At 48.1% G+C, this 26,223-nt stretch overlaps 2 protein-coding genes across 2 annotated transcripts; one reads left to right on the forward strand and one right to left on the reverse strand.

Moving 5' to 3' along the window:
* The first annotated feature begins 16,054 nt into the window (after positions 1-16,054).
* LOC123070118 (SNF2 domain-containing protein CLASSY 3) lies at positions 16,055-20,713 on the forward strand. The gene is made up of 4 exons (XM_044493142.1): positions 16,055-17,902; positions 18,134-18,286; positions 18,416-20,328; positions 20,416-20,713. Exons 1-3 carry the CDS (start codon positions 16,757-16,759, stop codon positions 20,300-20,302), a joined length of 3,186 nt encoding a protein of 1,061 aa, XP_044349077.1. The 5' UTR covers positions 16,055-16,756; the 3' UTR covers positions 20,303-20,328; positions 20,416-20,713.
* Positions 20,714-22,780: 2,067 nt separating this feature from the next.
* On the reverse strand, positions 22,781-24,672 carry LOC123070119 (acyl transferase 5). The gene is made up of 2 exons (XM_044493143.1): positions 24,011-24,672; positions 22,781-23,867 (listed from the first exon to the last, which is right to left on the reverse strand). The coding sequence occupies exons 1-2, from the start codon at positions 24,434-24,436 to the stop codon at positions 23,025-23,027; spliced, it is 1,269 nt and encodes a 422-aa protein (XP_044349078.1). The 5' UTR covers positions 24,437-24,672; the 3' UTR covers positions 22,781-23,024.
* Between the last annotated feature and the right edge of the window lie 1,551 nt (positions 24,673-26,223).

Consider the following 26,223-nt stretch of genomic DNA (forward strand, 5'->3'; position numbering starts at 1 on the left):
CAATTCATCTGACTCCAATTATCAAGATACCTCTCCTTCCTCTGATGAGTCGATGCAATCAAACATGCCGGCTTTCAAAACGGCTCCCGGGTAATATAACCTTTCGTACTTTAAGCTTTTTCATACTTATACTTTAACACTCATCCTTCTACTTTGATTGACAGCCTGCAAGTGAAGCCCAGCAAGAGGGCAAAGAAGAATAAGCCGTCCCAAGATCCGGTGGCCAGTGAACCGGTGCTTGACTCATCCGCTCCTGACAGCTCCACTCATCAGCCGCCACCTGAACCGGCTTCTGATATTCCGGTGCCAACCTCTGACCCGCCTGCAGAAGATGTTATCCACGATTCTGATAACCCGGAAATTCCTAGCTCGGTCAAGACGACTGACCCAGAAGTTGAATTTCTGAAAAGTTAATATGTTGAACCGGGCCGGCCTACTGTTCTTTCCCAATGCACTGCCAAGGAGGAGTTTGCCCAACGTCGAAGAGCCAAACAGGACATCACTGACTATACTCACCTAAGCATTGGTGATATAGTCTCAGGCTATCTGAATCAAGTGCACAATAGTCGTGACCTGGAAATTGACATGGTGAAACAAATACAGCACAGATCTGAGGTATAACTTATGCTTTTTTCCTGACCCTTACTTACTGTACCAGCCCCCAAGTCTATTGCTTATGAATGAATATGCTGTAGACTTAGAAATCTACTTATTGTTAGGTTGTCCGGCTTGAAGTGAATACATTTAACTCAGTGATAGCATGAGACTTTGAATTTGTGTTACACATTAGCCCCCAAGTGTCAAGTATCTTTACTTGTAAAGTGCTTGAGACTTTAATATGTATGACTCGCTAGGATAGGTTAAAAAATTCTTTAAGCATACATTAGCCCCCAAGTGCCAAGTATCTTTACTTGTGAAGTGCTTGGTACTTTGAATGTTACCTTACCGTGATCCTTACCATAACCTGGTGTCAATGCAGGCCACCATAAGTCAATTTGAGTCAGAGCTTGCTGACCTGAAGAGCCAGCTGAAACTTCAAGAGCTTGAAACTCAGAAAGCAAACTCCAAGTTTGAATTCAGCATCTCTGAACAAGAGAAATTGAAGAAAATTTTTGAATCGGAGAAGAAAGCTTGGGTTGATGAGAGGGCTTCACTAGTGACTCGGGCCGAAACAGCAGAAGCATCTCTTGCAGAGGCAACAACTGAGTTGTCCGATTTAAAACGACAGATATCTCAAATGGTCTCAACCATCTTCGGTAAGTTACTTATGTAAAACCTCAAACATTGTGATCTTCCAATGACTATTGTAATAATGACCTCCGGCTGACTGTTATGTTTGTGCACACACAAGCCCTAGGAGTACCAACCTTAAACAAAACATGCTGATCAAGCTCAAAGCAGTTTACACCTTAGTGGAACAGCTGTACTCCGGGTCACAACGTGCCTTGGCCGTCGTAGCCTTGTCAAACACCCCTCCCCGCCTTTTACAAGACGTGCTGAAGCATCTCTCTGTGCTACCCCAGCGAATTCAAGATTTAAGGCAGGCATCCGCAAGAGCCGGAGCCGTGGCCGCATTGAGCCGGGCAAAGGCATGGGTGCCAGAACTTGACTTGGCCGATCTTTCTCTTGGATATCCAAGTCTGAAGGAGGATGGCGATGTATTTGATGATCAAGACTTCACCGCCTATGTCAAAGTCGTACGTCCCTTGGCGACTCTCATTGGGAATGATACTGATCTTACTAAGTATTCGCCGGGCTATGATAGCGAGAACCGGAGAATTCCAAACGTCCCATACGACCAAGTCAGCCTGATCCCTCCAACACGTAAGCATACCTTCGCCCCTGAAGTGGACCCGGCCGGTTTAATAGATGATGAGGCTGAATTTGAAGCCTTGAGCGGCATTGACTGGGCCTCATCCACCTTCCAGGACAAAACAACCGACGGAGAGGCGGAGAAGGATAACCCAGAGTCGTCAAGCCCGCCGAAGGAATGAGTCGCCAGGCGTCTTATAACTTTGCCAAAATAATGCTTCACTTATTCAGACTCGGGGAGTCTTGTAATAGAAAAACTTCTTGATGCTGGTCATGCCCTTGTGCATGTTTATGGTGCTTATTACTTCTTTAAGACGCCATCGCTATATTTCTCTGGCTCATGTTAACCATGTATTTCCTTGATGTTTCAACTTGCTTTGCCTTACCCTGCACATAAAACAAGCAAAATTTTCTGGGCGGTTTACTGCGCCAGGGGGTTATAGAGTATTGATAACCTGAATCATGACCAGAAGACATCATATATAGGCCAGTTCATGATTATTCAAAATATAATCACAACAGCATACCTGTGACCCTTTTGATAGTCTTCCCGGCTCATTTAATGCTTTAGCTGGCACCTACGATCCTAGGATGATCAATATTAAACCGGAAGAATTAAGGACTATCTCCTTAAGAAGGTTTCAAAATAGTTAAAGTAATTATATGTATGAGAAATGTTCACAGGCTCCTGATTCGAATACGATCAGAAAACCGTCCCAAAGGGGTTAAGCTAAGATTCGGATACGATCATGTAGCCCCCAGTGGCTTTGGTGATGCCGATCAAGTGGGTATCGACAGCTATGTTCTCTTTGGTTCGAATACGACCTATGTTTGAACAGGAAGCCCCCAAGTGAACATAAGAGTTGTTTAATGACGCTGATTCGAATACAATCCATGTCAGACCCAAAGGGGTTAAGTTGTGATTCAAATATGATCAAGAGGCACCCAAGTGGGTTTGGCAGTATGCCGATCAAGTGGGTATCGACAACTATGTTCTCTTTGGTTCGAATACGACCTATGTTTGAACAGGAAGCCCCCAAGTGACCATGGCTAGATTCAGATAGGATCATAAGCTGGACCAAAGGGAAAGCCGGATTCAGATATGATCCGCTCCCTGTTGGTAGTGTCCACCACCTGATAAAGAAGATATAAAAACATTCTTTATGGGAAAAAAGGACAGAGGTCCTGCTTTATTGCTTTATATAATATGTACATCATCAAAAAGTATATACATCTTAAGAGCCGGTGGCTTAAGTATAGTAAGGCCGAAGATGGGAAATATTCCACGGCTGGCGGGTCTCCTCCTCTGACTTAAGTGAGTCCTTGTGCTCTCGAACATCGATGAGGTAGTATGATCTGTTGTGCAGATTCTTGCTGACCACAAAGGGACCTTCCGAAGGCAGGGACAGCTTGTGCATATTAGACTGATCCTGGATGAGCCGGAGCACCAAGTCACCTTCTTGAAAGGTTCTCCTCCTAACCCGACGGCTCTGATAGCGACGCGGGTCTTGTTGATAAATCACCGAGCGGGCTATTGCCAAGTCTCGCTCCTCATCCAGTAAGTCAAGTGCATTCCGACGAGCTTCTTTGTTGTCAGCCTCAACGTAAGCCGCCACGCGGGGCGAATTGTGCCGGATGTCACTTGGCAGGACCGCCTCTGCACCATACACCATAAAGAAAGGCGTGTAGCCTATAGATCTATTAGGCGTAGTGTTGATGCTCCATAACACGAAAGGTAACTCCTCCACCCAACAACCCGGAGTCCGCTGTAAGGGGACTAAGAGCCGGGGCTTGATACCTTTCAGGATCTCTTGATTAGCTCTTTCTGCTTGACCATTGGATTGAGGATGAGCAATAGCCGAAACATCAAGCCGGATATGTTCTCTTTGACAGAATTCTTCCATGGCACCCTTGGAGAGATTAGTGCCATTATCAGTTATGATGCTATGTGGGAAACCAAAATGAAAGATCACCTTTTTCATGAATTGAACCGCCGTGGCTGCATCACACTTGATGACCGGCTCTGCCTCAACCCACTTTGTAAACTTATCTATTGCCACCAGGAGATGTGTCTTTTTATCCTTAGACCTCTTGAAAAGCCCGACCATGTCAAGCCCCCAGACTGCAAACGGCCAAGTGATTGGAATCATCCTCAATTCTTGAGCCGGCACATGAGCTCGTTGTGAGAACTTTTGACAACCGTCACATTTGCTGACCAGATCCTCCGCATCAGCATGAGCCGTCAGCCAATAGAAACCATGACGAAAAGCTTTGGCTACAAGAGATTTTGACCCGACATGATGGCCACAATCCCCTTCATGGATCTCACGAAGTATCTCCTGGCCCTCTGTAGGGGACACACAGCGTTGAAACGCCCCAGTGACACTTAGGTGATGTAACTCGCCGTTAACAATCGTCATAGATTTGGAGCGCCTGACGATTTGTCTTGCCAAAGTCTCATCCTCAGGTAACTCACCCCGGGTCATATAAGCCAAATAGGGCACTGTCCAATCCGGGATAGCATGAAGAGCTCCCACCAGCTGTGCCTCCGGGTCTGGTACTGCTAGCTCTTCCTCGGTACGCACCTTGACAGAAGGGTTATGTAAAACATCAAGAAAGGTGTTAGGCGGCACCGGCTTACGTTGGGATCCCAGCCGGCTTAAAGCATCAGCTGCCTCATTCTTCCTTCGGTCAATGTGCTCCACTTGATAACCCTTGAAGTGACCAGCCACGGCATCTACTTCACGACGATAAGCCGCCATAAGGGGATCCCTAGAATCCCACTTGCCTGACACTTGTTGAGCCACAAGATCTGAGTCGCCTGAGCATCTTACCCGGCTTAAGTTCATCTCCTTAGCCATCCGGAGACCATGGAGTAAGGCCTCGTACTCAGCTGCATTGTTAGTACATGAAAACATAAGCCAGAGTACATAACAAAATTTGTCACCTCGAGGGGAAATTAACACCACTCCAGCCCCCGAGCCTTCTAGCTGCCTGGACCCATCAAAGTGAATCGTCCAATATGTGTTATCCGGCTTCTCCTCAGGGGCCTGTAACTCTGTCCAATCATTGATAAAGTCCACCAAGGACTGAGACTTAATAGCAGTACGTGGCATATACTTCAAATCATGAGGCCCAAGCTCAATGGCCCACTTGGCGACTCGTCCTGTGGCTTCCCTGTTCTGAATGATGTCTCCCAAAGGGGTAGAACTTACCACAGTTATAGGATGACTTTGAAAGTATTGCTTCAATTTCCGGTTGGCCATAAATACCCCGTAAACAAGCTTCTGCCAATGTGGATACCTTTGTTTAGACTCAATGAGTACCTCACTGATATAATAAACCGGCCGTTGAACCGGATGCTCCTTGCCAGCTTCCTTACGCTCCACCATGATGGCAACGCTGACGGCTCGTGAATTGGCAGCCACATATAACAGCAAAGGCTCTTTATCAATTGGAGCCACGAGAACCGGCGGTTCAGACAATTGTCTCTTCAAGTCTCCAAAAGCAGCATCAGCGGCCTCGCTCCAGACAAAAGTGTAAGTTTTCTTCATCATCTGATACAATGGAAGGGCCTTCTCACCTAACCGACTTATGAACCGGCTTAAGGCGGCAACACGACCCGCCAGTCGCTGAACATCATTGATGCACGCCGGCTTAGCCAGAGAGGTAATCGCCTTAATCTTCTCCGGGTTAGCTTCGATGCCTCTGTTTGACACCAGAAAACCCAAGAGCTTGCCCGCAGGAACGCCAAATACACACTTGGCCGGGTTAAGCATCATCTAGTAAACCCGGAGATTATCAAAGGTCTCTTTCAAGTCAGATATCAAGGTTTCCTTTCCTCTGGACTTCACCATAATGTCATCCACGTAAGCATGAACATTACGCCCAATTTGATCGTGCAAACAGTTCTGCACACACCGCTGATAAGTCGCCTGGGCACTTTTGAGTCCAAATGACATAGATACATAGCAGAAGGCCCCAAATGGAGTGATGAAAGCCGTTTTCTCCTGGTCCTTAACTGCCATTTTGATCTGATGATAACCAGAGTAAGCATCCAAAAAGCTCAGGTGTTCACAACCCGCCGTAGCATCAATGATTTGATCAATGCGGGGGAGAGCAAAGGGATCAGCCGGACAAGCCTTGTTTAAGTCCATGTAATCCACGCACATCCGCCAAGTGCCGTTCTTCTTGAGGACAAGCACCGGGTTAGCCAACCACTCTGGGTGAAAAACTTCAACAATAAACCCGGTCGCTAAGAGCCAGGCCACCTCTTCCCCAATAGCTTTCCGTCTCTCTTCGTTGAACCGCCGGAGAAACTGCCTGACTGGCTTATACTTTGGATCAATATTGAGAGTGTGCTCAGCGAGTTCCCTCGGTACACTCGACATGTCAGAAGGTTTCCATGCAAAGATGTCCCGGTTCTCACGGATGAACTCGATGAGCGCGCTTTCCTATTTAGGATCCAAATTGGCACTGATACTGAACTGCTTAAAGGCATCTCCTGGAGTAAAGTCCACAACCTTTGTCTCAGCGGCCGATTTAAACTTCAACGCCGGGTCATGCTCAGTAGTGGGTTTCTTGAGGGAGGTCATATCCGCCGGGTCAACATTGTCTTGATAAAATTTGAGCTCTTCAGCTGCATAGGCCGACTCAGCATAAGCCGCGTCACCTTCTTCACATTCCAACGCCACCTTCCGACTTCCATGCACGGTGATGGTGCCCTTGTGACCCGGCATCTTGAGCTGCAAATAAACATAACACGGCCGGGCCATGAACTTAGCATAAGCCGGCCGCCCAAACAGAGCATGATATGGGCTCCTCATTTTGACCACCTCAAACGTTAATTTCTCAGCTCTGGAGTCATACTCGTCTCCGAAGGCCACCTCCAGCTCAATCTTGCCAACTGGGTAAGCCGACTTACTAGGGACCACTCCATGGAAAACAGTGTTGGACGTCCTCAGATTTTTGTCAGTTAACCCCATACGCTGGAAAGTTTCGTAGTAGAGGATATTGATGCTGCTACCACCGTCCATGAGCACCTTAGTGAATTTATATCCACCAACCTGGGGTGCTACCACCAAGGCTAACTGACCCGGATTATCGACCCGTGGAGGATGATCCTCTCTGCTCCATATGATGGGCTGTTCTGACCACCTCAAATAACGAGGAATCGCCGGCTCAACAGAATTGACAGCCCTCTTATAAACCTTCTGGTCACGTTTACATAAACTAGTGGTAAACACGTGGTACTGCCCACCACTCAACTGCCTCGGATGGTTTTGATAACCTGACTGCTGCTGTTGTTGCCCTCCTTGACCAGACTGCTGCTGACTATTACCGCCTGGATGCCCCTGAAAGCCGAAATTTGAGCCACCGCCCGGGCCATGGAAACCGCCAGCCCCTGAGCCGCCGCCAAATCCATGACCGCCATCGAAGGTGTTGGAATTTTTAAACGTCTTCATGATCGTGCAATCCTTCCATAGGTGTGTGGCGGGGCGCTCCCGGGTGCCGTGTCTCGGGCAGGGCTCATTGAGCAGCTGCTCAAGAGATGGGCCTGACCCGCCGGATCGAGGTGGCTAACCTTTTCGTCTCTGATTGTTACCTTGCGCATTGGCATTGGCCACAAACTCCGGGTTACCGTCCGCCTTACGCTTATTGCCATTTTGATTCCCCGGGTTATGCTGTTGACCCTTTCCATTGCCGTTCCTTTTTCCCTTCCATGTCTTCTCATTGTCAGATGCGGGATCCTTGGTACTATCAGAATTGGCATATTTAACTAAAGCCGCCATCAGCGTACCCATATCCTTGCAGTCACGTTTAAGGCGCCTCAGTTTTTGCCTCGGCGGCTCAAAGCTGCAATTTTTCTCCAGCATAAGGACTGCAGAGTCGGCATCCATCTTATCAGATGAATGAATTATCTCCTTGACCCGGCGTACCCAATGGGTGGTGGATTCACCTTCCCCTTGCTTACAATTCTTCAAGTCCACAATCGACATAGATTGCTTACAGGTGTCCTTGAAGTTCTGGATGAACCGGGCTTTTAGCTCTTCCCATGAACCAATGGAATTGGGTGGCAAACCCTTTAACCAAGACCGGGCCGTTCCATCTAACATCATGGTGAAATATTTAGCCATTGCTGCGTCACTGACTTCCAACGGCTCCATGGCCATCTCATAGCTCTCGATCCATGTTCCGAGCTGTAAGTCGGTCGTGTAATTCGGCACCTTTCGAGGTCCCTTGAAGTCTTTGGGCAGGCGCACGTTGCGCAAAGCTGGTACCAAACAAGGGACACCACCGGTTCTAGTGGCTACTCCCGCCTCAATAGAAGACGTTGGATACTCTGGGATATCCTGATGAGTCGCCTGCTGAGCCGCCAGCTGAGCCGCCCGCTCGTTCTCCTGACGGATCCGGTCTTGCACCGGGTTATAGCCACCGAGCTGGTTATGGCGTCGGGCGTTGCTTGACAAAGCTTCGGACTCCATGTGCCTGCTGTAACTCGGGCTCCGGTTCTGACGAGGCGGTGCTAACCAGGGTGGGGGAGTTAAATGAATTCTGTCCCGGCTGTAAGAATAGGTCTCTTGCTGAGCTAAGGCCGTTTGGAGAAGCTCTCTGACCCTCCAGGTCTCCACTGCCGCCGGGTCATCACCATCCATGGGAAGAGCCGCCAAACGTGTTGAAGCTGCAATTAGGTTCTCCATGGGGTTGGAAAAGTGACCCGGTGGAATCGGCACATAACGCGGCGGTGGCATGCTCACGTGAGGTGGTGCCATATCCCGAGGCTGAGCCGGTCCTCCTGTCCAGCTGTCATAAGCGGATTGGCCTCTGGTGGGTTACTTGGGCCGGCTCCGGGTGTAGCAAAGAGAACCCGGGGGTCATAATTCGAAGGTAAACATGACTGGGTTTTCTGATGTCTCCTCCTCATTACCTCATTAGATGGGTTTAAGCTCATCGTGAGCTGGTAAGCTTCTGACTGCAAGCGCTGTGCCCGGGCGTCGAGAGCTGCCCGCTCTGTAGCTAGTCTAGTATCTTTAGCTGCCAAGGCCTCCTTGGCCTAAGCTATCTCCTCACGCACATGTGCTACAGCCGCGTCATGCTCATCTTTGTCTGCGGGAATAAACATGGCGGTTAACAGGGCCGTAAGCTTATCCATGAGGTCTATCAGCACCTGAGCCGGCGGGCGCACAGGGCCTCCTTCCCCGGCTGTCCCTATTCCGGATGTTATTGCTGCAGCAGCCGTAGAGTTAGATCCGGGATGAGTTCCAGCCATGAAGATCCCTGCCCATCTTGGCGGCTCATAGGGGTCCGGAATACTGATGCCATCGGAACAGCCCCCGAGCGCGCCGTCTTGCACCTGATACAACGAATCTGTTGAGCCGGCGGACGAATCGCCGTCTGAGAGGACGGTTGTCTCACCCCCATATTGAGATCCTTCAGAAAGTTCTTCTCCGTGGACACAACCCACGAAGGCACGCTTCCTGACAGGTTGAGTCCGGGTCTTCCTCACACGCTGAGCCGTCTCGACGAGGTCGGTGCCGTTGTCTGGCTCAGGGCCTGGCTCACCGATCCGGCCGATGAAGACGTGAATTCCGCCGAAGGGGACCCGGTACCCGTACTCAATTGAGCCGGTGTCGGGGCCCCAGCCTTCGTCGTCGATGTAGATCTTGCTGCGACGACTCTTGGTCATCTGGCCCGTCACGTATCCCTTGAGCCCTTCGAAGTTGCCCTTCAAGAACTCAAATCCATCGTGCGCTGGCCCCATGGTGGGCGCCAACTGTCATGGAATTGTCACGTCAGATGTCCACGTGAAAGGACTTAGTTTTGGAGCCATCGCAACTAGGAAGCTTGAAGGGGTTAAATCGGGACAAAGGACACGAGAGAGTTTATACTAGTTCGGCCCCTTACGGTGAAGGTAAGGCCTACGTCTAGTTGGGTTGGTATTGATGTTTCGATAACCAGGGAGCGAGATACGCTATGCCCGGCTCTCGATGAGTTGTTTCTTGCCCTAAGCCGCTAGCAGGTCGTCCCCTTATATACACGGGTTGACGCCCTGTGGCTTGCAGAGTCCCGGCCGGCTTATAAACAGTGTCCGGCTCGGTGACTAGTTAAATCTACCTTATGTTACAAGTCATGCTATCATGGCGGTTTACTACAACGGGCCTTAAGTCGCCTGTGGGCCTTAAGCCCTTTATTGAATCGCCATCTTCATGCTTGGCCTTGGGCTTCTCTCTGATGAGTCTTCTTTGTGTAACCCGGCCCCTCCTAGGCGGCTTACACAAATCGTTATATCCCCAACACCTATACTTGTGGGTTATCAATAACCTTGATTCTCTAATGAGGGAAATACTATCTGCTACTATATTGTTTCAGCCTTCCTCTTCAGGGAAAATCCTAACGCAGCTCACAAGTAGCAAATGCTAACAGAATATTGGAGAAGAGGACCCTATTATCTAATGGTAAGGAAGTAATGCAGATAAGGTTCAAGATAGTGAGACAACCTTGTTGGTCTCCAACAAAGCTGATAAAGGACCCTGTTATCTAATGGTAAAGGAAGTAATGCAGATAAGGTTCAAGATAGTGAGACAACCTTGTTGGTCTCCAACAAAGCTGATAAAAACTATCTTGAAGATAGTAAGAGAACCCCAAAGTCCAGTTTTGATGTAGTGTTCGAGTTACTGGCCACTATCGCTGGCACAAGCTCTTCGAACTCGCTCCTTGAATCAGTTCAACATCTTGAGTCTCAACTACAAGATGAAAGATATTGATCAGTTGTGCTACGACAAGAAGTTGAAGGACTACGGAAGTCCCTGCATAATTCAAATGCATACTTTCTAGTGCAACAGCAAGTGTTGGAGGATTTTACCGCCAAACAAGAGAAAGCTAATAAGCTTGCTAAGCTTCTTGCCAGCATTGTGGGTACCCAGGATAACGTTTCTTGAGCTCTTCTGAAGTGATTTCAGTCCAGGACTTATTTTGCTGCCGCATTTATTTGCAGAGGTGGCCAACTTAGACGTCAAGTGTATGTAATATGCTGCTTTGTTGTTCCCTATATTTGCACTAGTGACAAACTTTGATGCCCAGTAGATGTAATCCGTGTAATCGCTGTAGTAGCCTAGCATTAGTTGCTTGCTTTTATTTCCTTATTGTCTTGTTTATTTATTTGCTTGTAGTCACTGTAGCTCTGTTTCCTCGGTTCGCTTTTTTGAGCGAATTTTCCTTCATTTCTAGTGGCCGCAATAACCATGGGCTACATAGGGACAGTGGTAACCATGGGCCTCCTACGTGCTGTAGTGACCATGGGCCTTCTATGAGCCGTAGGATCTATGGGCCTCACATGGGCCGTATTATTCGTGGGACACTCACGGGTCGCAATATGGGTTGTAGATAGGCTAAAAGCGGAACAAATTGTTCACGGACCCAAAACATAATGGGCCATTAATAGGTTGGAAGATATCATTGGCTTAATATTGTCGATAGGCATAATGGGTTGTTAATGGGCCAGAATACATGACGGGATCAAATGGCCCAATGGATTGACCACAAATGTGTTGAATGAAACCACATGCTGAATTTGGACCAGTAGCAGAACATGGAGGTAACAGACCATAAGTAATGGAGGGCCAAAATTGAGCCCAGGAATGTATGGGCCCTTAAAAGGCCGAAATATAACACGGGCTGGAAAAGGCCCAACTGAATGGGCCGCTAATGGGTCCAAAGCCATTTACTGTTCTTTATAGGCCAGAATCAACACGGTCCGTTAAAGGGCCAAGAGATATGAAAGGCTTCATATGGACCAAAACACATCACGGGCCACACATGCATGGGCTGAATGTGTCAACAGACTGGAATCACATTGGACGGCCCACATGACCCTAATGGACTGAATTCAAAAAGGTCATAATGGGTCATGCGTACCTGGGCTATAAATGGGCTATATGCAAATAGGCCATTAACAGTCTTTAAATGGGCCAACCCGCTAACTTTTGACCAAGTCAAGTGGGCTGGCCTTTTTTAACTAAATGGGCCACTATTGGGCCATGCCATGTGTCGATGTTTCATAGGCGCGTGTCATCCATTGGATGGATGACACATGTCGCAATGTAGAGCTGATGCGTGGTTCCGTTGGAAAGTGAGAATTTGACACATGGAAAATCGTCATTGGTCGGGGCTGTTAACAGGTATCGGATACAAAACTAGCACCCGATAGCTAAACGGCAACCCGTTACAGTCGCTGCCATGTGTCGGTTACCCTGGACGAAGTCACTTCCACGACGCGTGATTTGAAGTGGACACTTCCATGACAATAAATGGAGTATTGTCATGAACACTTCCGTGACAGCATAGGTATGACTATCCTGATTCCGTCATAAAATCGTCGCGAATTTACATGCATGACAGAAAATGTGACCTACTGTGACAAACATGTATTATCATGGAAGTGCTTTTTTGTAGTGCATATGCTACATGGGTTTTGCACCATCCAAAACCCTCTGATCCCCATAATTCCCCTTCTATCCACGCGGAATTGGACCCTCGAGGGCCTACTCAAGGAATGACACAATGAGACAACATGGAGATAGGGTGAGATGAGGCTCCCGTTGACACGCCGCCACTTGCAGTCTCCTCCCCGCCAGCTAGGCATTAAAAGGATAGTGTTTCCATGCTTCCGCTCCTTCGCGGCTTCCACCTTCTATGTGAGATATTGTATCCCTAGCACCTCCAATTCTTGCTCAACCCTCCGTGCCTCCACCTCTGGAAACCATTCCCAACAACTTGCCTGCCCCTGTATTGCATCAAACTGGCGCAATTTTTCCTTTTTGTTGTTGTTAATTTGCGCGTAGCTTTGAAGCCAAGATGCACTCCATGGGTAGTCATTCGAGCTTCAGTGATAACTCCCATTTCATTGACATGTACAATACAAACAATCATGGTTGTGGTGGAGTTCAAGAATGGATGTGTAATAGTCATGAATCATGTTGCTCTTCATGAGAAGCTCTTATGCATCGAATGGAAGGACTAGAGGTCTATGTTGATTTTCAACCAAAGAGACAATTCCTAGTAGAAGGTTCCAGTGTTGCTTACTAGCGGTTCTAGCAGGTGTTTCTCTCTCGAGATAAATGATAGGAAGCTGCTTCTCTTCTCACTGGAGGAAGAACCTGGATATCATACACTACCCAACATCAGGATGGATGCTTCCCTGATTTTCAGTATAATTTGGCCATGAAATTTGGTTCACGTACTATCTTCGAAATTGGCAATTATAACCTAGTGGCATTCCTATGTTGTAAGAGATTCACATGATCTACAAATTTAGCCCACAATATTTTGATTTGCATCTTGATTCTATTACCTGACAATGTACATGTTTATATGTTTTGACTTGTTCTGAACTACAAGAATTGGAGTTCAAGACGCTATTAATATAAACAACTTTTCTCATATTCTTATTATCATGCAAGTCCTTTTTATGCATATTCTAATCTAGTTGTACCTTCGTTGCAAGTACATTTCTTCTAGTATGAGCTTGAAGTTGTAAAAATTACATTTTTAATCACAGTACAGTTAGTTTGCAAATCCCCTATACCAATCATTGTCTACCACATAGTAGAGGATGCGAGGGGTTTGGAGATTGGTGGGAATCTGAGAGGATTGGGTGAAGGGGGGCATTCGCCAAATCTCCTCCAATCCCCAACCCCTTGGGGGCTTGAAAATACCTCATGCCAAACAAAGCCTCAAGGGTTCTCCACGAGTGACCATTCTATGCTTAACTCTTGGATGGTGAGAAAATCCTAACCGGTTAAGAGTCACTTGTGATCCTATCGAGTTCCACACACGAAGGATACAAGAGTTTGTACAAGCATGGAGATCGCCTACTTTGTGAAGATCTATCCCTTGGTGGGGTTTCTAAGTGCAAGTCATGATGGAATTGGTTGATTTTGCTTTGTGGGCTGCTTGGTGGGCAACACAACTGATATCCATGGATCGTAGAACCGCTTGGTTTGAAGCCTCCATTACATGGACGTAAGATAGTTTCAACTATTCAAACCACGGGAAAAAGCTTCACATCAAGAGTGTTTGCATTCTCTAAACCTTACCTCCTTACTTGCAAGATTTTTATTTTTCCGCTACTTACTACTCTTGATATAATGCATGCTAATTTCATTGCTTGGTTAGTCGGTTAGTCCTTATTGCTTAAGTTAAAATATGCCAACCATAAAAGTTTGAATGCAGAAAAAAGGGAAACTCTCGACCGGCTAGACCATCCGGGCTAATTCTGGCTGGACTTTCCGGGTCTGGTCATTTGTTCCTGTCTTTGGGGTGATTCCCTGCTCGGACATACTTTCTGAGACAAGCGCCGGCTATGTGGCTAGTTCTCCAACAACTCTCAGTTTTGGCCGGACACATGCCAGACTGTCTAGGACTTGTTTGATAGCTCTAGGCATGGGGTTCCTAGTCGGACTGTCAGAGACTTGTCTAGCAACTCTCGGCCTCGAGGTGATTTCTAGTCCAGACTTCTCTGGACTTTTTCGACAGCTCTTGGCCTCGGGGTGATTCCCATGCTGGACTACATGGGCAGGTTCAGGCCGAGACTATCTGACCCTTCAGTTTGTTCACTTAGTTTTCCCTGCTTTCTGTTGGTGACTAGGATTGCTAGGGTAGGCCGGACTATTTGGGCCCTTTTGGGATGGACCTTTAGACAATATTTTTTTTCAACGCGAAAATGGCTAGTTTCCCTCCACATATATAAGCTACTCCATGTATTTGGGATAGGGTTGAGCACTCACTCCAAACATTTCATATCTGAGCAAGAACACTCCCGACACACTCCAACACTAATCCTTTGATTCTTGAGAGCTTTGTGAGAGTCTGAGAGAGGAGCTAGCCCTGTCCAAGATCCTTTCTCCCTCTCTCTTTTGACCAACCATTTTCATGGTTCAAGCAAGTTTCAAGCTTTTCCATTTGATCATGTTACTCATGGAGGTTGGAGACTCCTAGGCGATAGGAATCACCCATGAGGATCCAATTTTGTGGATTTCCTCGTCATTTTGTAAAGGTTTGAAGGCCATATCAAGGTTTACCACGAGTAGTTGGGCTTTGCCTTCATGGTGAAGGCTCAAGGAGAAGAAGGTGAGCCTTGGTGGTGCCAAGAGACCTTGCCGTTCTCGCATCTCTCCACACGCCGGTTAGCTTTCCAGGAAATGCACATCGGGATACATCCTCATCTCTGGGTGCTTTCAGTTCTTCCTGATCCAAACTAGATTACTTATGTTTTACTCTGGTTCCTTGACCTTGCAAACATTGTTTAGGTTGTACTCATCGTAGTTACATTTAGGCAAAACTTTATTCCGCAAAACATAAACTTGTAAGAGAGGAAGCTAGATTTTGTAGATTTATTCACCTATGTAGGTCCATCTCAATCCTACCACATGTATAGAAACTTTAGTCCTACAATGCTATTGAAGGTACAAGGACACCAACATATGATTGAGATGTGTGATACTCACACCTCCTTGTTGTACGACCAGGTTGAAGAACAATGTGCATGTGCAAACTCGTGCTTAGGCCAACTGCACCAGTCGGGCTCTTGGCTATGTGACTCGTTGTTATTTCACACAAACCATAAGAAAAGTCATGATTCATCGACAACAGGTAAGATATCTGCTATGAGTAATAATGGAGGAATGCTATGTCGATAAGTCCAAAATTAATGGAGGAGCGTTATGTCGATCATATCCGAAATATTCATCGATAACACGTAAAATATATGTTATGAGTAATAATGGAGGAACATTACATCGATAAATCCAAAATTAATGGAGGAGCGTTATGTTGATATAAATCCAAAATTAACGGAGCAACTTCCATAATCGTGATTTGTATGTGTGCAAAGTAAAAGCAAGAGCGCAGGTGCTAAGTTTTACCGGGTGCTTGCATTGGCATTGTTGCAGGTAAAATTGGAATAGGAGGGTGTTCCATTATTGCTGGAGTGGTCATTTCAAAGCGATGGCTCTGGGCTGGTGGGTGGCATGAGCCTACCTTGCCACAGCATCATGCATTGAGGCAAACAGGCAGTGACGTGCTACTGTGGCTCTTTTCCTCAATGTGAAGGGCTACTCCGCTGACCGCCGGGACCCCACGCGGCGCCCATCACCCGAACCCTTTCACGTTTCCACCTCTCCCCCTCGCGCGCCCAATTTTAGCCAGCCAGCAGACCCACACCTCACACTCACACGGCTACACTAGCTGGGACAAAAACCCTCGTCCTCTCCCCTGCCGTTTCCACCGCCGCGACGAGATGCCGACCACGCCGTCGCCCGGCGACCTCCCCGGCCGCAGGCCCCGCCGCCTGATCATCGACGATGTCGACGACGACGACGGCCACCTTGCGCCGGAGGTCGCCGCGGCCGGGAGCCAGCGCGTCGAGGCGGAAAGCGCCCAGGATTTGGTGCCAAACCCGCTCGCGCCCTCGTCCCCTTCGCAGCCGGCGGGTGCACCGGCCACGGGCGCCCAGCCCGCCGAGATCATCGAGATCGACGACGACGACGACGACGACCGCGTGCCGGAGGTCGCCACGGTCGGAAACCAGCGCGTCGAGGCGGAAAGCGCCGGGGATTTGTTGCAAAACCCGCTCGCGCCCTCGCCCTCTTCGCAGCGGGCGGATGCACTGGGCACCGGCAGCCAGCCCGCCAAGATCATCGAGATCTCCGACGACGACGAAGAAGAAGAAGATGTGGGCTAGACCGGGGGGCCTGTCAAGGAGGAGCCTGTCGATGACATCGACTGGCCCTCTCTCCTCTTGTCAAGCGAGGAGGAGGAGGAGGCCCGAAGGTCTGACGAGAGTACGAGCAGCGGAGGCCCCGATGGAACGAGCAATGGAATTGAGACGAGTCGGCGAGAGGGTGCCTCTGACGATGGAGAGGAGGAGGGGGAGGAGGAAGTGGGGATGCCGGATCCAGAGGATAAGGACGGTGCAGAGGACGGGCATGAGGAAGAAGATAAAGAGGAGGAAGAGGAAGATAAAGAGGAAGATGAATGGGAGCAGGAAGAAGAGGAGGAATCGGAGGAATCGGAAGAAGATTCCGAGGAACCTGAGGCAGAGGAAGAACCGGGCCGTCGCGTGCTTAGCGATGCCAGGGTCGCCGGTCGGTACACGGGGCCGCGGCCGGGCGGCGACGGCAGCGGCGCAGAGATCTTCCTCAAGCGGAAGTTTGAAGGGTGGTACATCACCAAGATGGCAGACACCGCCTCTCCCGGCGGCACTGTCGCGTCGCGGCTGCGGTCAAAGCGGAGATGCCCCGACGCGAAGCTGCTCCGGCAAGCCACCCGCAGAAAGCCGTACTGCGTCGACACGCCCTCGCAGTCCAGCTCGGAGGCAGAGGAGGACGACAAAGACAAACCACCGCCTCATCCAACGCGGTCGTCCAGTGACGAGGGCGGGCGCGGGCATGGCAGGACGGGGATAAGGCGCCCACGGCGCCGAGGACAAAACGCCGATGATGACTCTGATGAAGACGGCAGAACGGCGGCGAGGCGGCGCCGAGGACAAAACGCTGCCCACATCGATGAAGACTTTGAGGAACCCGGTGGAATGGCCGCCGCAAGGAGAAGGGAGAAGCAGCGCATGGAAGAAGATGATGCTGCTGCTGACGGCGGCGATGAGGCTGATGAGCAGGGAGCTTCCCGGAGGGCAAAGAAAGAAGGAGCGGCGTCCTGCCGGCAGGCGGCCGGCCGCAAGAGCAAGGACTTCCCCGCAGAGGGATGGGAGCAGCTGGGTGATGTCACCTTCAAGAAGAGCTCCCTGGTTCCTCCGAGGCGGCAGGACGGGCGAGACCAAGAGACTTACGACGATCTGCTCTACTCCATTTTCGAGGGAATCGAGACCACTCTTCAGAACGCCTCTGCTCCTCTGGACGCCCCTGTTCCTGCTCAAGAACAGGGAGGCGATCCGTTTCCTCTGGTGTTCTCCTTCGGGGTTGTAGATGAGGTGGTGCCGGAGAAGACTGCTCTGGACGACCTGTGGGCACAACGTGACTTGGCCTTGGACTTGGAGGCCGAATCCAACAAGGTTTTTTCTCACACCTGCCACAAGGTAACTAAACAATCTGTTCCTCCTGTGAATTAATTGTCCAATTGTGCCACAATTTTTGGTTTGGATCAGTTACGTTTATTTTTTCTTAGCAATTTGTGGCCTTGTTTTAGGCTCCTACAAATGTGAAGAAGATGAAAATTGTTGGATTTCTTTTCCCTGGATACTGTATAGAACAACACTTTTGTTTCAGTTCTGCAAACAAGCTAGTGATCCCTTTGCCTTTTCATTCAGGACGCAGAGAGCGATGAGCATGAAATTCCTGCACATGGAGGGACTTTTTGCAAGCGAGGGAAGCATGATCTCTTTCATGATGATCAAATCGGCGTTCGATGTCGAAAATGCGATTACATCGAAATCGAAATTAGACACGTATTTCCATCCATGGTAAGCAAAATCTGGCTTCAGCATGTGTACGCCAGTACGTGTTTCCATTGACTTCTCTAGAAATAGAGAGCATCAATACTTCAATAGGCACCTTTGTTTCTCTTTTCCCTGACCTCTTCGATTCAACAGGCCAAGGAATCAACGGATAGGGAGCCAGCAGCGGAGCATGATAGGCTTGACATGTTCGTTGATGACATCCTGAAATCAGTTGGATACGAAGGGGCAAGCAACGTGGGACTGGGAAGTGACAAAACTGGCGTCGTCTGGGATCTCATTCCTGGGGTACGGGAAGACATGTTCCCACACCAGCGGGAAGGGTTTGAGTTCATGTGGAGAAAACTTGCAGGAGGGATCGACATTGAGCAGCTGAGGCACACCATGAACACTGACACCACAAGTGGCTGTGTGATCTCTCATGCCCCGGGGACCGGCAAGACCAGGCTAGCAATCACATTCGTGCAGTCTTACCTGGAGGTCTTCCCGCACTGCAGGCCAGTTATCATTGCCCCCAGGGGTATGCTGGCTACATGGGAGCAGGAGTTCAGTAAATGGAATGTCAAGCTCCCATTCCATGTCCTCAGTTCCAGTGAGATCCAGTGGGATCAAGACAAGACCATCCAGAAACTGGTCTCCAAGGATCATGGTCTGGGCCAGAAGCTGGCCATGAAGAAACTGAGCCAGAAATCCAAGATGATGCTGAAGCTGGCATCATGGTATGAAGGGAGCAGCATCATCGGTCTAAGCTATTCGCTCTACAGGAATCTTGCCAAAGGCGAAGGCAAGGATGGAGAAATGCAGAGGAACCTGCTTCTTGAGAAGCCCGGCTTGCTGGTCCTCGACGAGGGGCACACACCAAGGAACAAGAAGAGCCTCATTTGGAAAGTTCTCGCAGAGGTCAGCACCGAAAAGCGGATAATCCTGTCAGGGACTCCATTCCAGAACAACTTCCTAGAGCTATACATCTTGTGCTTGGTTAAGCCCAAGTTTGCCAAAGATTTTGCTTGTACAAGACTCAGCAAGAAAGGAGTTGCTTCCACCAGCCAATCAAGAGCAGCGCCTTATGTGGAGGAGGATGAAGGCAAAGAATTCTGGAGTTCATTAAGGATAAGTAACATCACGGATGAACACATCACTGAAATCCGGGAAAAGCTGGGCCCTTTTGTGCACATCCATAATGGTGACATTCTTCAGAAGTCTCTTCCAGGATTGAGAGAATCTGTTGTGATCCTGAACCCTCTTCCTCGTCAGAAGGAAATCATCGCAATGATGGAGGAAAGTGCAGGGAAGGGTTTTCTTGACGCAGAATACAAGATATCTCTTGCGTCCATACACCCATTCCTCGTCACAAGCACAAAACTGTCAGACACAGAAGCCTCTGTTGTGGACAAGATGAAGAGCGTGCGGCTGAACCCATGCGAAGGAGTGAAGACATGGTTCGTTTTCGAGATCATCCGTCTTTGCGAAGCACTGAAAGAAAGAGTGCTGGTGTTCAGTCAGTACCTTGAACCACTGGCCCTGATCATGGACCAGCTTACCACAGAGCTAGACTGGACAGAAGGCAAGGAGATCCTACTCATGAGTGGAAATGTGCGTGTTAAACAGCGCGAAGCCTTGATGGAATCCTTCAACGACATGAACAGTGAGGCTAAGGTGATGCTTGCATCAACCAAGGCCTGCTGTGAAGGAATAACACTGGTCGGTGCATCGCGTGTGGTTCTCCTTGATGTCGTCTGGAATCCTTCTGTTGGACGGCAGGCGATTGGCCGAGCCTATAGAATCGGCCAGGAGAAGATTGTGTACACATACAACCTGATTGCAGAAGGAACAAAGGAGAAGGTCAAATATGACAGACAAGCTACCAAGGATCACATGTCCAAATTACTGTTTTCAAATGAACCGCAACCTACCGGGAGCAATCTGTCGCCAGAACTGATATCCAATGATAGGATTCTGGAAAAAATGGCTGCACGTGAAGAACTCAAAGACATGTTTGTGCAGATTCTCCCTTCCCATTGACTGCAGAAATTATAGCTCTCAATCTTGTAAGTGGAAGCTTCTGAGATTAGAATGTGCTAATTGACATTTTATGCAATGGTGCTAACCTATTTTTTAATGTTGTGTGTGGACAGGGAGGCTGATGATTCTACATTCCATCGATATCGGAATCTTCAGAGTCTCCAAATAACAACTGGCATCTTGCTGCCCCTGTGGAATAGCTGCTCCTAGAACTCTTGTGGTGTTGTGTGTTGTAGGGTACTAGTGGGTTTTCGTCCCGTAGTTTGTCTCTTAATTGACGAGGAACAGCGGGTTTCCCATTAGTTTGTCGAACTCGTTTCTTTCCCTTTCTCTCCTTTCTTGCTTTCTGTAAGACTTGGTGTTTCTGATATTATTTGCCTGGTAGTGAACTATATAAGTTTATTTGTATTAGTTACTGTCCCACATTGCTTGCTTTGGTCCCAAGGTAGTTCTACCTTTTTAGATACTACTATGACATAGCTTAAGAGACCTACCATGCAGAACTACTAAACATGCCAGGTGACTTTTCCATTCAACTATGTTATCAGGTTAGCACCATAAGTCAAGAGAATCCTATCCTGAAAGCAAGAAACATATGCATGATTTAAATTGACTTGAGTTTATTTTGAATTTGTACGATATACTTCAACTGCTGGAATGTTAGTTTGTCGTGGTCCGTCTTCAGATTTGAACTGTAATTGTATTGGAGTTATTTCGATTTTTTATGATATACTTCGACTGCTGGAATGCAAGTTTGCAGTGGTCACCTGTCTTCAGGTTTGAACTGCAATTTCATGGGATCTCAACTACGTAATTGACATGATAACTATTGAGTAACATGCAACAATCAGTTGGAAAAGTAAAAGCTTTATACGAATTACTTAAACTAGTACTTCCTCCGTCCGAAAATACTTGTCATCAAAATGGACAAAAACAGGTGTATCTAGAACTAAAATACGTCTAGATGCATCCCCTTTTATCAATTTTGATGACAAGTATTTTCGGACGGAGGAAGTACAAAATAATTTAATGTTTTTTTGTTATCTCTATATTATGGAAGATTGTTTAATTCTGTGTTTAATTTTCTGTATTTCTGTTCATTATTTTCTGTAAAGGAAGATTTTAGTGTCAATTTCCTCTCTCCAGAATGTCAATTCAGTCATGAAAGCTGTGATAGTGTTGCCTTTTTGTTGCATAAGATTTAGTAGATTAACTCAATCTTAAGACTACAATTATTTCTATCAGTGTACATTTTCAGGTTGTTTTCTGTTTGCTCTGGGTTACTCTGCCGGCTAGCTACCTGGTCTATATACTTCTTATTCCAGCTTTAAATCAGGACAATTGACAAGCTGCACTGCTGCCTTTTGATTAAAAATGAGGAAGAAGTAACAACTTTGTAATTTGGCGTGTAGAAAGGCACCAGACTGTGCCAGAGTTAGGGCAGCAGAAAGTAATAAGTATCTTGAATGAAGATTTCTACCTATATTTGTTTTGTTACTATATACTCCCTCCGTCCGGAAATACTCGTCAAAGAAATGCATGTATCTAGACATATTTTAGTTCTAGGCACACTCATCTTTATCCATTTCTCTGACAAGTATATTCGGACGGAGGGAGTACTCCAGTTCCAACAGTTGCCATTCCGCATCGTCAAACATTCTAAAAACTGAACATGTCATCTGGCAGGATAATGATATCAACAGATTAGCCTTGAAAACTTTCATATCAATATATTTTTATAAACGAGTATGTCAATACTTCAGTGAAGAAGGTAAAGGTGAATACCTGCATTGTGAATAGTGACAGATAGCTGGGCAGATGAGCCGTGAGTCCATCTCATATGACGCATAACACATTGGTGTCGTCTGATTAATTTGGTTGGACAGGACCATCTTGAATCTGTTGCAATTTTTCTCCAGCACCATCTGATCTAGGATTATTTTTTTTTTTTTGAAGGAAAGGGGTTGCCCCCCCTGCCCCATTTTATAGAATGAAGCAGACAGCACCAGACATCAGTTTTACAAAGCATCATCCGACTACTACAGAGCAGCTAAATCAACGATAAAAGCCTAAAGCCAATATAAAGTTTAGAGGCTAGAAGCATAAACGGAGTCTTTTACTTATTACAGAGCACCAACAGAAATGAGAAACGAAGGAGAACGACAGGAAAGATCTTCAGGAGTGATCCATCATCTCCAACGCCCAGACATCTAGGATTCTCCATGCAATCCTCCCCTCAGAGAAATATTTTATCTTACTCAACTGACCAGTGTGAAACATATAGGTAGCCTAAAACATTCTGGATTATTTGTGTTTGTGAATGCGACGCACAAAAGAATTGGATTTGAGTTTTCATATGTTAAAACCTATGAATCATCAATCAACATATAGGCAATGAGATCAGAAATAGGAAACTCCTGCTAAACTACTGACTTCCATCAAAGTATGGCTCCAAATTAAAATAATTTGGTAAGCATATGAAATCATGAATGGAATTGCCCCACCATAAATGAATTTTATTCTGGCTGACAGCTTACAATTGTTCCACATTGAAAAGAAATCAACACATAGCAGAGATACTAGTGTGGTTTATACCTGCACAAAGCACCAGAATGTGACCTAAATGAAAACATTGCACACACCAATGTGAAGAAAAGTACAGTGAAAAGGTGTTACAGGTATGAGAACATGTACTCGGCCATGGCCAAGAAGCACCATCCAGCTAAGCGTACTTGGCAAGCTCGTCGGCGAACACAGCGGCGTGTGGCTCCTCCACGCAGCGGAGCATGAGCCGGATCCCGCGCTTGGGCGCCGGGGGCTTGAGGTAGATCACCGACGCAACGATGTTGACGTCGTCGTTGAGCGTGAACACGTATCCGGGCTCGCCGAAGCCATAGTCCACCTCGTTGAAGCCGACGCGGCTCCAGTCCGACACCGTCACGGTGCCGTAATCCAGCGGCACATTGTAGTGGTCGTCCTTGGCGCCGCCGTGCATCCAGTCCGTGAACCTCACCTTAAGCGCCTCCTTGGCCTCTCGCATCACGCCGACCACTTCGGGCAGCGCCGCCTCCCGGATGGTCTTGCTGCTCCGGGTGATCCCCACCGGGTACACGCAGTTGCCATAGTAGCCATCCACTGACGGCAGGACGCCCTGAAGGAGGTGACGCGTGCTGGCGGCGAAGCCAAGGCGGACTTCAGCGGCGTCGGGGAGGTCCACCGCCAGCGCACGGCACTTGAAGACCACGGCCGTCACCGCGTCGAAGGTGGAGCAGGTCTCCCCCGTGGCGGCCTTGAACTCGTCCTTGATTCGCAGGATGCTCTCCGGGGAGATCTCGACCACCTGTGTCACGAAGCTGAACGCCGTGAAGGACGGCGGTGGACCGCGCGGCAGCTTAGGCGGGTCCGGGATCGTTTCGCGGTCCCACACGGGAGCCACTGATGGGGCCGGGAACCCCCGGGCCAGCTCGCCCGCCGCTTGTAGGAACTGCGCGGCGCCCTGCCCGTCGAACACCAGGTGGCTGAAGCAGATCCCCACGGCGAATCCACCGCAGGTGAATTTCGTGACCTACAGCAGCGTACAATACGGCAGCGCCCGAGTTAGGAATCTACTAGATTCGTCACTCGTCCGGGTGTTGTTTCTCTTTTGTTGGATTGGATCGTTGGCAGTGGACCACGAGATGAGGTGTATGTAAGTAATCGCGTGCGAACCTGCGCCATGAGGATGAGGTCCTCGAGCTTCTCCTCGGGGGGAGGGCGGGGGATAAGCTCCGCCTTGGGGATGAGCAGCGGGCGCTCGAGGCCGTTGACGTCGGCGAGCGAGCAGCTCGCCGTGGCCTGCACGAACCAGACGCCCTCGCCGGTACAGTCCACCACGAGGTCGCCCGGGGAGGGCTCCGCGATGCGACCGGCCACCGGATAGTAGGGCACCAGCGCCCTCGCGAACCCCTGGCGCATCGTGGCCACCTGGTCATCGCCGCCCCGGTCGGAGGACGGGGGGAAGACCTGGATGAAGTCGACCGAGACGCGGACGGCGGCAGTCTTGTCGATGGAGGACAGCGGGAGCACGCCGCCCGGGGTGGGCCCCGCCGGAGGGACGAGCGCCGGCGGCGACTTGCCGACGGTGGGCGCGGCCATGGTCTCGTGGGTTGGTGGGGGAAATCAAAATGGGAGCGCGCTGGTTGCTTGCTTTGGCGCTTCCCCACTAGGAATGATGAATGGAGGAGGTTGAGGTTGTTGCCGTCGGTGTTTGCCTCGGTGGCTGGCACGACCTCACTTCTGGTTTGAAAGTGGTTGACTCTTTTGATTTGAGTGCGAGTGGTCTGGTACTGCTTTGGCTTCTTTTTCTTTTTTGATGAGGGAATTTAGTGGAGTTCACATGACCTCGGGGCAACTTTAGCAAGGTAATCGTCATTTATATCTACAACCTCCCAAACGATTTTGAATGATGCTTATTTTTTCTTAACGCTGCGGAGCCTGTGGGCAAACATGAAGTCGCTATATCTCATGATGTTTTTTCAGTTTCCTTCTATCTATCCTGCTAGTCTAATTTGGTATGGACGGAGACAACTACTCCCTCCGTCCGAAAATACTTGTCATTAAAATGGACAAAAAGGGATGTATCTAGAACTAAAATACATCTAGATACATCCCCTTTATTCATTTTGGTGACAAGTATTTCCAGAGGGAGTATAAACTAACAATTCATCCGAATACAACAAATCATCCAAATGAAACAAATTATTCAAGTAGAAAATAATGAATTAAAGAAATATAACACATTGCCGCCCAACTAGCTGCCGTTGATGCTCAGTGAGATCTTCATGCCACTGATCACGGGATGTTCGGTCTTCAACAGAGTACTCACTCAGTGATGTTTATCAATTACATGTCATCTCAGTCTTGGTATCCTTGTGGATCTTGAAGCCTCTTTCTTGATTGAAGTTCTCTTGTGCTATCTAACCTTGTTTGCTCAAGCTTATTTCTTCAAGAACCAGCTCAAGGACCATAAGGTTAGTATATGCATCTCAATCATGTGCATGATGATCTCTTGCTTTTGCACATATTTTTTGTAAGAGGGAATCATAAACATGAAGGTACATTTTTCGTCTTTGATTTGCTCTGCTGCATATAACCAAGATACATGTAACTCATTACTCATTCTGCCATATTGTGCATTCACATATCTTCAAATACTATCATATACATGACTGCACACATGTAGGGGGAGCTTATGCTGGTTACATGTTTCCTCGAAGCTTTAACATTCTCTTCATCATATCATTACTTGAAGCTTTGATGTATGTTGTCAGCAATTATCAAAAAGGGGGAGATTGAAAGCACAAGTGCTCCCTTGGTGGTTTTGATAATTAATGTCAACATATCTTTCGTTAGACTAATAGTTCTACCTACTATATTTCAGACAAGTTCAACTCTGGCATGGCAAGGACAAGAGGATGTGGACCCTCCTTCAAAATGCTAATGACATGGCTTGGCAAAAGTTCAAGATTCTACATTTTTGGTTAAGTGATCCAAGATCACATTGAGTCCATAGGAAAGCCAATACTATTAAAAGGGGATGAGGTGTTGTTTAATGATCTATTTGCTCAAGTGCTTAGTGATATTGCTCCAAAACCTTCAACCACTTTCTCTATCCAAATCTGCCTAAAACCTTACACTCCAACTCGGACTACCGAAACTTCCCTATCCAGACCCACCGAGTTCATCTGGACACTCCCGCAGCCAAACCCTAACAAATCAAATCCACCGATATGGTTCTCGGTCCCATCGGGATGGCTTGCCCAACTCTCTGTAACTTGTTGCAATTATTTCGGTATTACCAAGTTTTGCAATCGGTCCCGCTGAGATGGCCTGCCAAACATTCTATAAACAGTTGCAATTATTTCGATCTCACCGAGTTTTGC

Source organism: Triticum aestivum, chromosome 3B (assembly GCF_018294505.1).
Source record: "Triticum aestivum cultivar Chinese Spring chromosome 3B, IWGSC CS RefSeq v2.1, whole genome shotgun sequence".
Classification (NCBI taxonomy): Eukaryota; Viridiplantae; Streptophyta; class Magnoliopsida; order Poales; family Poaceae; genus Triticum; species Triticum aestivum.